We start from the raw sequence: 13,155 nt of genomic DNA, 5'->3' as shown, positions 1-13,155 counted from the left end.
TAAGTGCGTTCTAGTCCTAAAATATAACTGTGAGTTCTATGACTGTGAGTTCTTACAACAGTTCCGACTGCAAACTCAGAATTCAGTTGTTATCTTGAATATAATCTCCAGTGCTAAGTGAATGCATATTTCATGTTCCATTGGTAATACTTGTGTCAGTTCACATGTTCCATAGGAAAACTAGATCAATAAGAATTGCACTGCACTTGATGAACATGTAATAAAATATAATAATCTATAATCATCATTTAGATTTAATTAACAATTATTTCTGTCATTCTGTCACTTCGAAATATAAAAAAAATATTATAAAGTTTTCTATATTCCAATGGTCAATTGATGTTTTCTGTTATAGTAGTAGTGTTCTTGATTGACGTGTGCTACAATTTATGTTCTATTATTGATACTTTCCCGATATTGGAATTTGAGATAGAAATAGGGCCAGTGCGAAAAAATGCATTACTAGTTTTACTAATGGAAAACACTATAAATATAGTTTACAGTTAGCCGCTGTCAAAAATTCTGGTGAGGGGAGATTAGGAATTGGTTATTTTTGGAACACATCCCTAGACTGTCAGATCTGTCACAAAATACTGTCTACTGTCTATTTTGCTTCTATTCTTAAGTTTAATTTCGTTAGAGTAGGGGCGGTGTGTGAATGTGTGGTGCACTTGCTGCATTTCGATGAAATTTTCACGTTGCTATCAAAACAATTTATCGAAATAATGATGAGAGTAACTTTTTCACTGAATGGCGTAGCTGGCGGATAAGTTTCTATCAAATCTGTGTTGTCTGTGAACTCTAGCGGGCCATGAACGATGGCAGTGTTAGTTTCCAACATAAGTGGACATATTCAAAACCAGTTGAATCGATCTTTAGAACGAATACTGGAAGAAGCGAATCAGAGCGGTGAATTGAAATTGAGCAACAGAAAATTGAAGGATTTCCCGAAAACGAATGAAAAATACAATTTGAGTGACACCGTAATAGCAGGTTGGTAAATTCACTCTCGATTGTCTATCATGAATATTGAGTGTCTTGTTTTATTGAACGTGGTTGAAATATAAATAGTGAATATTGTTTTCATCGATATTTCAGTCATGAATTTGTTGCTTTGTTTCGATTTCACGCGGTTTGTTAGCAGGATGTGGTGTTATCAAACCCTGATAAGGCCTTTTATATTTTTCCACTATTTACTTTTTGTTCATCATTCAGAAATCGGAAAAAAGTATATATCGAGGCCAAGCTGATTAGGGTTTTAAGAAGGATTATAAATTTATTGTGCGGCATTTCGGTAATTTTTTTTAGCATACTGTTTTTGAGAGGCTTATCCAATCTACATTATTAGGAGTTTGAAAACAAAGTTAGGTTTTTATTATTAAAAAATACTTTCACCGATATGATCTACTGAAAATTCAAAAAATTAACAATTTGCCAGTTATTTCTGCTAGTTGAATACTGTAATATTGTTATGCCTTCAGTATCTAGTTTTTCCTCTCTTAATCAATCCTTACTGTTTCACATCAGTGTGTTTATTTCTTTTGAAAAATCAACTTTTTGTGGTTGGATGAAGATTGTGTGAACTACTTTATGAAAATTGTATTGAAGAAAAAAAGGAAATTGAAACATTTTATGTTTTTTACCACTTTTATTTGTAACTAACGTTAAGTACTGCATCTTATACATTTAATGTATAAGATGAAAGATGTCAGAAAACTCTTTAAGGAGCCCATAAAAAATGTCGATTCCAAAAAAACAGCAATGTTTCGAATATGTTGGAAAAGAAGAGGACAACATGTGGAAATTAGACCGATTCAGATGAGGAAATTGTAGAACGTTTAATCGTAACATTCTACGAAGGTTCATCTGATGATAACCCCATATTTTTGGTTTATACCTAATATCTTAAACTGTCACACTTATTCAGGATTATACACATGTTTTAAATTGAAATTGTATAACAATAATACTTATACATAAGCTAATATACTTTCAAGCAGTATTCTTGATTAAAAACCAATACGACGCCACTGGATGTAATGAAACAACCCGAACGGTTATAAAATCTTTTGTTTGCCACCCGTGCACAATACTAAAATCAGGTGGACCTGGTAAAGTATTATAAACCGGCCTGTAACAGCTGTAGCAAATCATAACGGAATCACAAAGTTTTGCTTGATCACTCTGCAGACAGTGCAGGGATTTTACATGGTGCGAAATTTAGTTCAGTACAGATTCTTTTTCATCAAACATGGCAACGTCTCCCGAGAAAAAGTTTTGTTTTCAGAGCGGTGAGAATTCATAAATATCAGGAACAGGGCCGGATTTGGAAGGCTCTGAGGCGACGACGGAGGGAAGCCCTAATTAATAATTATTTTTCGGGTTTTTTCTTTACTTGTTTCATTTCTCTTCAACTCATGCGTACAATTTACAAATTACAGCGAACTGACACTTGCAATCAGAGCTTTCTGATATATTGATAACAATATTACTGTTTGTACAACCGACTGACGGACTCACTGTCCGAACGACTGACTCACCGACCGATAGGCTGACTCACTGACGAGCTGACTCACTGACGAGCTGACTCACCGACGAGCTGACTGACTCACCGACGAGCTGGCTGACTCATCGACGAGCTGACTGACTCGCTGGCTGTTTGACTCACCGACTGACTGACTCAATGACTAACGTATTCACGCAATCAGAGCTTTCTGATATATCGATAAGAATATTTTTGTGTTTGTACAACCGACTAACCGAATGACTGACTCACTGTCCGACCGGCTGATTCGCTGGTTGATTGACTCACCGGCTGACTGACTCAATGACTAACATACTAACGCAATCTGAGCTTTTTGATATATCGGTAATAATATTTTTATGTTTGTACAACCGACTGACTGTCTCACTGTCCGACCGACTGACTCAACGACCGATAGGCTGACTCGCTGGGTGACTCACTGACGAGCTGACTGACTCACCGACGAGCTGACTGACTCGCTGGCTGATTGACTCACAGACTGACTGACTCAATGACTAACGTATTCACGCAATCAGAGCTTTCTGATATATCGGTAATAATATTTTTATGTTTGTACAACCGACTGACTGTCTCACTGTCCGACCGACTGACTCAACGACCGATAGGCTGACTCGCTGGGTGACTCACTGACGAGCTGACTGACTCACCGACGAGCTGACTGACTCGCTGGCTGATTGACTCACAGACTGACTAACTCAATGACTAACGTATTCACGCAATCAGAGCTTTCTGATATATCGATAAGAATATTTTTGTGTTTGTACAACCGACTAACCGAATGACTGACTCACTGTCCGATCGACCGACCGGCTGACTGACTGACTTGCTGACTGACTCACCGACGCGCTGACTGATTCGCTGGCTGATTGACTCACCGGCAATCTAAGTTTTCTGATATATTGATAATAATATTTTTATGTTTGTACAACCGACTGACTGACTCACTGTCCGACCGACTGACTCACCGACCCACTGGGTAACTCGCTGACTGACTGACTCGCTGACTGACTCACCGACGTGCTGACTGACTCGCTGACTGACTCACCGACGTGCTGACTGACTCGCTGGCTGGTTGAGTCACCGACGTGCTGACTGACTCGCTGGCTGGTTGAGTCACCGACTGACTGACTCAATGACTGACATACTCAATATTATTGTTTGTACAAGTATTCTTAGTACAAATGCAAAAAAAATGTTTGGGAGGAAAAACGTAAAAGTTGATGGATCGTCGAAATTTTGATATTTTTTCATCTTCATTGTGGGCCTCCACAGAAGGCCTCGTGATAGTAGCCCCGCCTGCTCTCCTCTGAATCCGGCCCTGGCCAGGAATATTGGAGTAGGTAAATAATTCCTCGAACTCTTTCCTCGACTGTACCTTTCGAATGAAACGCTCCAACTCAATTTGAATAGGAATAATTTCGAAAACAATGAAACAATTATTCGTGTGTTCGCAATCGAAGATCGAGGGGTTGGTGGTTCCCATAATTTTCCATTGTTTCCAAGGTTGACTGACGTACGCGGAGGAAGTGCGCCTATCTGGACGCCATTCGCGGCTCTCGACCTTAACGAAACTTTTCTTGGGGACGTGGACTTTTTTCGTGATGGGTACAGGTGACGCCGGTCGACAGGAAGTCTTCGATTCGGCGACCTTGAACGAAGAACCTCGTTACGATCGATTCGGCGATCGTTTTTTAGATCTTGACTTGATTAGCGTGGCAAGAATATGCCTGTGAAAATGTATCACAAACAATTTTATTGTAAAAATCATACGAAGAAGCCTTTTATTGCCAAGACTTACCAATTACAGGAAATGCTAACATCTCTAACTTATATACCTTATAATTATGACGTGTTTTTTTTTCAAATGATATTTGTCGACAAAGAAGATTTCTCTCCTATTTCTCTCGCACATAAGTACATTTAAGTACAGACTCCATAAAATTGTCAATGCCCATGAGAACCTCACTTTCCATTTGTGAGAAAATTGTATTTGTTTTTTCTGTCGATGAGTTCCTTCACCTTTACTGTCGTTCCTTCGGAAATCTGGACATCCTCCAGAATCCTTCGAGCGGTGTGCTGCAATACTCGCCCATATCGGATGAGATGAAACAAAATAAACCAGAGCTCTCGAGTTATTTAAGGAATTGCGAGTGCAGAAGTGCCGGATTGCATACAATAATAAACAGAAACTCAGAATCGAGATATAGGAGGTCTGTGCTAGACGAGTAGTTGCGATTCAAAACAACCATTTCATTGTTGAGTCAGGGATGGGTTTTCCTTCCGATTTGGATGCGCCTGTGGGTTCTAATAATTTTGCTAGTCCTGACTCTGATGAGTCAGAGTTGAGACTTGGCACATTTGATTCCACCAAGAGCGGTATATATGTTAGAAATCACACGTTAAAAGGTAAGACCTCGTTAATCCTTAGCTCGCACAAGTTTCTACTTCTGAGGGTTGTCGTTCGTAGGGGTGCGACAGCTGGTTAACGGAAAAACAGATTTTAAACAGATCCTAACAGATGTCAGAAATACGCGACGTACTCTGACTGCTCATCGTTTTGAGGTTTAACTCAGTACACCTCGAACTTCACTGTTTAAGAAGTCTTTCATTTGGAGAGCTGCTTTTATGTGGAAAAAACCTCCTGAGAAGGTTTTTCCAAATGGATTTAATCTCCAACGATTCAAATCCAATGTGAATTGTGTTTTGTCCTTAAAAAAAATCACTGACTGACTGACTCTCCGACTGACTGGCTGACTCACCGACCGACTGACTTGACTCCCTAACTGACTGACATTGACTGACTGATTCACTGACTGCCCGAATCTCTGGCTGACTCACGGACTAACCCACTAACTGACCGACCGAACGACTCATTGACTGACCGAATGACTGGCTGACTGATTGACTCGCTGACCGTCCGCCTGACTCACCGACGAGTTGACTGACTCGTTGGCTGATTGACTCAATGACTGAATCATCGATTCCCTGACCGACTGACTCACTTCCTGATTGGCTGATGGACTAACTGACTGACGGACTGATCCACCGACTGACGGACTGATCCACCGACTGACTGACTGATTCACTGACCAACTGACTGATGAGCTGACCGACCTACTAAGTGACTCGCTGACTGACTCGTCGACGAACTTACTGACTGAGTCACTGACTGACTGACTGACTCAATGACTAAGATACTAACCGAAGGACTGATCGTGGCTGATGGACTGACTCACTGACTGACGGACCGATCCGCCAACTGGCTGACAGATTCACTGACCAATTGACTCACTGACTGACTCACCGACTGATTGACAAGCTGATTGACTCACCGACTGACCAACTGACTGACTCAGCCACTAACTGACTGACTGTCTCAATGACTGACATACTTACTGACTGACTGACTGATTGAATACCGACTGACTGCTTCCAGACTGGCTGACTCACTGATTGACTCACTGACTGTTTCACCGACCGACTGACTCACCAAATGACTAACTTCCTTACTGAATTAGCGACTGACTCACTATCTGATCAACCGACCGACTAACTCACTACTGACTGACGTACTCACCGACTGGCTGGCTGACTGACTCACTGACTGACTCGCAGACTGACTCACTGACTGACTGACTAACATATTGACTGACTCACAGAGTGAATGACTAGAGAATCACAGCAATCGGTTTTACGTGCGGCTATAGATGTTTCACTTCAAAGTGTTTATGAGAATTGTTTAATCATTACCTTGGAGAGTGCTGTTAATTTTCGTCAGGTAACGGGTCAGTCTATTCATAATTGTATTTCAAATTTTTTATAATCACTGCACTTCACTTGGTTGCCGATACAATAACCATAAATTATCTCCTGTAATGTTTAGAATTATAGCGACATTAAAACTCTTCAATTTAGCGCTACGTTTCCATTATAGATAAACATTCGGTTTATTACAAATTCATTTCAAACCTCTGGGGAAGTCGTTAAATAAAGTTTGTTTAAACATACTTTGCTATTTGTAGACGTTCGGATATCGATCAATAAATTCAAATAAACATCCTCAATTTCACGACTTTGTTAGTAAACGATGAATTCTTCCAGTCAATCATCAGATTATTATACGTCCGTTTCTATGAGTCTACTTCAAATTGTAATATCTCGGTGAATACTTAATTCAATCGAAATAAGCGCCACTTGAATCAGTGCACTTTTGCCAACGTAACACAAGTAGATTGATTCCGTCAGCAAAAAAGTTGGGTGCTCGGAAATTGATGAAGTCGACCGTCGAATCCTTTGATACTACAGCACTGAACGCGTTGGATGAGAATCTCATCCTAAGAGCGGTTGAAGGTCCCCGGCAACTCGGACGGATCACGGGTAAAAGAGTCAACTGGTTTTTTTATTCTACTGTGGCTTCGGTTCAATTTGAATTCATAGAGAAAAATTGGCCGAAAAACGCCTAACGACATCATATAGTAATTAAGCTGAATGAACGACCGAGTCGTATATCAGGTCACGTAGAAGTTATTTAAAAAATCCAGCTTCTAGGGCTGTACAGGTCCTTACGCAATTTCTAAATTCGTAAAACCAGCTTTTATCGTGTTCGTAATATTCGATTTTTGTGTGTCGAAACCCCGGTCCATATGTTTTTCATCTTGATTCGATCTTGTTTACCAGTTAGCAGTTTCGATGTTCATGCATATTGCATATACGAATACCCCATTAAAGTTATATTTAAATTCAACGTGCTTACACATATTCCCGATCTATGGAACTACAACAATGTGTTTAAGTTTGTTCACAATCACCTAGTGATAACTTGAAGCTTTCAACAAGGAACGGAGCGGGGTTTTCAATCTTTTTGTGAAGGGGAACCACAAGAGAAACTTTCAATAAATTTGGGAATTCACCTTCAGCTAGTGATGTGTTGATTAAGCCCGTTAAAGGCGTGATAATATAAGCAAGCATAGTTTTCAATAGTTTTGGTGATACCTCGTCAATTCCTGAACATGTTTTATTTTTCAGTGATTTAATAATGTCAGATACATCGGTTTCAGTTAGATATGGGACAAAAATACTATTTAGAGAATTACTGGAAGCAGTACAATTGAAATTTGGATTTTTTCCGAAATAGTCATCTGTTTTGTTTTTGCAGATTTTCGAAAATTGTATTGCAAAAGCATCGGCCACCTCCTTTTTATCTGTTATCAAGCGATCTTCACATTTTGGACTAATTTCCTCCTTGCTATTGCATTTTCTGTTCAAATTTTCATTTATAATTTTCCATGTTTCCTTGATTTTATTTGGAGCTGAATTTATTCTATTATTAACATACTGAGATTTTGCTTTGGTTATGAGCTTTCTGTATTCGCTTTTTTTCAGCAAGTATTCTTTTTTTATAGCATTGCAGTTTGACACTGACTTACACCAGTGCAGAACTTGTAAGTAATTTTTAATTTCTGCTAATTCTGGAGTATACCATTTAATGTGTGTACGCCTGATAATATCGTTCATATTTACAAGCGGGTTTCATCTGTCAATTAAGAGTTGCCCGTTCAAAAAATATAAGCGGGGGGGCATTAAAGAAATGCACTGTTTATTAGTGCGTATGTCTAGCGCCTAAAGTACAGCTTATCCATTCTTTCGAGTTGATAAAGATACTTCAACATGTGCTATAGAAAAACAAATTGTCGTCATCGTCAACCTGAAATGGCAAATGTTCAATATTCGTAAAATACCGTTCATACGGGATCGTTGTTAAAGGTGTCAAAAAACGTATTACAACTTCCATTGAACTTTTTACAAATCTGGCGCGACTTCCAAACGCCCAGGATATAATGTCACGGTCGATACCGAAAGTACGATGCACTTTAAAGTTCATACGGGGCAATAAAAGTTATCTCTGTGTTATTAACGGGCATAATGGATTAACGTGGTTTCTGAGATTATGTAACTGAAGTAAACAAAGGGATTCCTATGAGGGTAGAGACATTGCGCCATGAATCGGACGAAAAACTAGATCTGAAGACTTGTGATAAACATTCTGTTCAAAAAATAAGGCGAATCTTATTTTTTCTCAAAAAATATTCATTTATTCAGCTTCTATTTTGTCCCATTAAAAGTAGTTCCCCATTTTTTAGTATGTCCTTGATCGGTTATAAATGAACTACCCAAATTAAATTGCAGACAAGTTTAAAGATTTTGAACCCTACCTTCAGTCTTCGAAAAAAAGAAGAGATCCGCAACAGTCTCGGTCTGTGAAATCGAAACTTTTCATTTCAGCTCGTGTCTACACATATGGCCCAAAAGGGACATCCAAGACGAGAACATATGGGAATAAATACAGAGTTGTGTAAGGTTTGGTGTCGTGCACTATCGATCCGCACCTCCCCCAGAAAGGGGTCCTACACGAAATGACGAGAAATACGGCCGTTTGATGATGAAAAGGGCCGAATTCGGTGACCTGAAGGGAAAATCGGGCGGAAACATAAACTGAGAGACCATTTACATTTATAAGCCAATTAGAAAAACATTCGCAGAGCTTTTATTGGGAAGGAGAAAGTCGTGTCGTTCGTGAAATACAAGGGAGTGAACCTCTGCAAAAATAAGTATATACAGGGTGGGCTGATGAAGCTGATGAAACCGATTTTTTAGAGTTAGCGTTTTGAAAAAAAAACCGTTTTTTGAAGTTATTATTACACTCAAAGCAAGTGGCTTGCAACCTATAACACCTCCACTAGAAAAAAATGTCTTCTCCTCCGTTGTTAACACGCTACTCTTCTTCTTTTAGTGAGCTAGTTTACTGGACCATCAACTCAATTTTGAACCTTGGTCGAATCCTCCTTTAGAGGGATACCTTCGGACTCACAGTTCCTCACTTCTAATGGTAGACTTCATTCGTTGCCCTTTCCCATTTTTCCCTTTCTCCTTTCGTTCCAATAATGTCTCTTGAACGTTAACTTTCCGGAATTGACTGTCTACAATTGAATAATCAACACGTTGAAAGGAATTACGTTTTAATCAACGATCAGTCAGCGTTTCGCAGGAATCATCAGACCTGCAACTGGCTCTGTACATGATTGAAAAGCTAATTATTTGTCTTGACGAAGGCTTAAGAGTTGAATTCGAAGATAATTTCTCTGAGGAAGTATTCGATGAAGCTAGAGTTCCGCAGGGTAGTATTTTAGGGCCGGTTGAGTAAACTCAAACTGACTGTTTCCAAAGCAAATGCAATGATCATCACATCTCACAAATTTATCGAATTACGTGTAGACCTGATAAAACAATATTAATATTAGCAAGAAAAGAATCAAAATTACTAGTGGTGTAAAATAACTTCTTTCAAGTTATCCTTTTTTTAAATGTCAGATTTTCAGTGGATTATCTTTGCTATTCGTAGATTTTTTTCTTTTTTTGAGTTCTACTCATTTTATGCAAATCTCCATTCGAATCTTGTCGGCAAAAATGATAAAGATCTAATTATAGTGTGCCTCTTTTTGGCAGCTGCCGCTTAAACAAAACAATTTCCAACATGGTGAGTCACGCTTTGTTTACTTTCACACAGCTGTACATCATAAAAAATTCGGCCATTCCAAAAATCTATTTTATTTTATGAGAAATCTTTACAATCTAGTTGACTGGAATTTTACTATTCGTAAATGTCGTCTACGCACAATTAATATAAATAATTCGAGGAGTTAATGGAACAACTGTTGTTTATTTAAAATATTCAGGGCCAAGAATTTTCAGAACGAATACAAAAATGTCAATCCAGTTGACAGTCAATGTAATGAAATATCCGTCGTGACAGTAGCCTATTTCTGCGCAGTTTATACTGGCTCCAAAACCTGGTTACAGTTTGGGTTATTCTCGGTATTGCTCGAACTCCATTTCTTTGAAATGTTTCATCATATTGCCTTAATTAGGAAGTATTACTATCATTATTGTAACAAGTGTAACTGAAATTACGAGAAGAAAGTTCCACTTGAAATGAATGATGATTCAATTTCAGTTCTTCCTGATTTAATATCAATCTAACGAATACGGCGGTGTTCAAACCCGAATGAAAATAGTGACCTAGTGTTGGGAAAAAACTCCATTAATGATCATGCACTGGAATAAATTTCAGCATTATTATTCAATATGTAATAAGTGTACAAAAACATTTAAAAAAATGTACAGAAACTAACTGCCAAGTCAAATTTCAATGGGGAATGTTCCTCCTGACGAAAATCAAGTAGTTTTCATAAAAGAGTTCTAAAACAACGCATTTTAAACTTATCATTTCAACCTTTATCTTCAAAAAATTATTCAAATACTTAAAAAAGAGGAATGAAATTATGCATTCAACATTTAAAGGGATTTGGCAACATAATCCATATGTTACCTGTATGAGACAAACAAAGATAACATATTTCAGAGGCGTGCTGTTCTGTTTACTTAAATTCCGAGACATTCTGTGACATATGACATTTTGTGCACCTAACCTATATTCCTCTATATAAATAAATAACAAAACAACTGTTGTTTATGTGGCTTGTGGAGGTGGTATTGAAGTATAATGTATATTTTGCCTTAATTGTTGATTGAATTAGAAACAAATCCCTTTAAAAATCAAAACCCAACATTTGAAACATCAATTTGAATACTTTTCGAAGTGAATTTGAAAAACTTGTGAATTGAACTCAACTTTATTTTGTTCAAACTTGCATTTGCTGTAATAACCCAAATTGAGGGACATTCCCCATTAAGTATATTGACAAGAAAGTTCCATACGGCGCGGACATTATTGATGCCGCTAATTTAGTTTTCGATCTGAACAATTTTGGAAAAACTGTTGAAATCATTAAATTTTATCAGTTTCGTCATTTACTACAATATATCGAGTACGGCAGAATGCCACTATAATATTTGGTTGAAGATGCAGTAAACATATCGTCAGTGGATAACTGTCTGTGAATTGAGAAAGTTTGTAGATAGTTCTTGAAAATTCTACAATGATATCGAAGGAACTCGGGTTTAAAAACTCGTTTTCGTACTTCGAGAAATGAAAATCTGTTCCAGCTGTCTGGATATACTGCGCCCGTTCTCAACAAACAAAGGTTTCCATTCTTCGCCGTACAATCCAAGCCAAGAGGAAGTCGTTCATGAATGGATTTATATTTATCCACATAAATAAACTAAATTGTAACGCGGACTCTTACTGAAACTGTCTTTATTGTCAAATGTCAATAAACCTGACCTTGCTTTCCAGCGAATTGCATCAAACGACTTTTTAATTAGATTATATCTATCATATTACAACTGGCGAGAGTGTAAACAGGTTTGGCACATTTTCAGCGTTTACTTTCCGAGTAATACGAGTCGTTCGTGTGCTTTTTCTAATTGCGTTATTTGCGTCTTGGAGTAGATGAAGGATCGCTGAGGTCGATCCTGACCGAGCCAGGTGTCACACCAGTTTTTGTTTCAACAATATTTTCTGAGGGTTGTGCAGATGATTCGAAGAAAATCCGCAGTTCAGATCAATCTACATTTAAACTGTGGTGCATACGAGGGTGATCTGAAAAGTTTATGACCTCAACATGAAGATAGCTGCACTATTTATTTATTTATTCATTCATTAATTATGTATTTATTCATACACTGTTCTACAGGTTACACCCAACTACAGAACAGGGATATAAGTCTAATCACAATACAATACAATTACAATAAGTTATGATGTAAAAACAATACATATAGAATTAGCTGAAGTAAAAAGACCTAATCTCGAGAGATGGAACAGTATAAAATGTCGAGCTGACAATTTGCAGAATTGCGTTTGACACACATGTTATTGCAGAGGTGAACGTTTCAAAATATTTGTACGTGGTGTTGACAGATAAAAAGGATTAACCACTCTAGAGGTTGGTCTAGGTACATTGAAGTTAAGTTGAATTATTAATCAGTTTGAAAAGAAAAATTGTGGAGTGACAATCACGACGGCAACTCAAGCTCAAGCTATTCATAGCATGTCTAGCTAACAATGCGTCATGGGAAAATGCAAGTGGTGGATAGATATTGTCTGATCTATAGGAGAGAAGTTTTAGGAAACGACGTGTTACTGATTCAGCTTTCTTTGTATACAACTGATAAGATGGATTCCAGATTATGGATGCATATTCTAATTTTGATCTGACGAAAGCCTAGTATAAGGTTTTCGATGTAGATGGATCCGAGAAATCTCTGGAAATTCGTGCGGTAAATCCATATATTCTGTTTGCAGCAGAAAGAATGGCATCAATGTGTGGTACGAAGGAAAGTTTTGTGTTGAAGGTAACACCTAGATCGGTGAATGTGGAATATCGTTTATTGAATATGGATATGAAAATGGACGATTTTTCAGTGTGTACGTCATTACATTACATTTACTCGCGCTTAAAGGGGGATTATTGCGAAAACACCATTGCTCAACACGTTTCGGATTGAGGGAGAGCTGTCGATGGCATTGATCTCACAATATAATTTCAGGTCATCCGCGTATATCAAACAGTTGATGTCAATAACCCCAACTATGGCGTTTATGATGGCGTTGAAGAGAAGTGGACCTAGGTTGCTTCCTTGTGGAACAC

The 13,155-nt window shown here is 38.1% G+C and overlaps 1 protein-coding gene across 3 annotated transcripts in view; it reads left to right on the top strand.

The window, feature by feature from the left end:
- Positions 1–614: 614 nt before the first annotated feature.
- The window catches only part of Lrch (Leucine-rich-repeats and calponin homology domain protein), a 32,539-nt gene continuing 19,998 nt past the window's right edge, over positions 615–13,155 (top strand). For 2 of the 3 annotated variants that reach the window (XM_023173212.2, XM_023173211.2), the window contains exon 1: positions 616–993. In XM_023173212.2, the coding sequence (XP_023028980.1) occupies positions 819–993 (175 nt within the window). In that variant the 5' untranslated portion in view covers positions 616–818. Of the gene's footprint in view, positions 994–13,155 lie in introns of all 3 variants that reach the window. The other variant, XM_023173213.2, reaches the window with a different exon arrangement.

The sequence above is a fragment of the Leptinotarsa decemlineata genome, unplaced genomic scaffold (assembly GCF_025532065.1).
Source record: "Leptinotarsa decemlineata unplaced genomic scaffold, Ldec_3_MD MMD2_P_RNA_scaffold_5, whole genome shotgun sequence".
In the NCBI taxonomy this organism is placed as follows: domain Eukaryota; kingdom Metazoa; phylum Arthropoda; class Insecta; order Coleoptera; family Chrysomelidae; genus Leptinotarsa; species Leptinotarsa decemlineata.
Note: the sequence above shows the minus strand (reverse complement) of the source record. Positions and strands in the feature narration are given on the sequence as shown.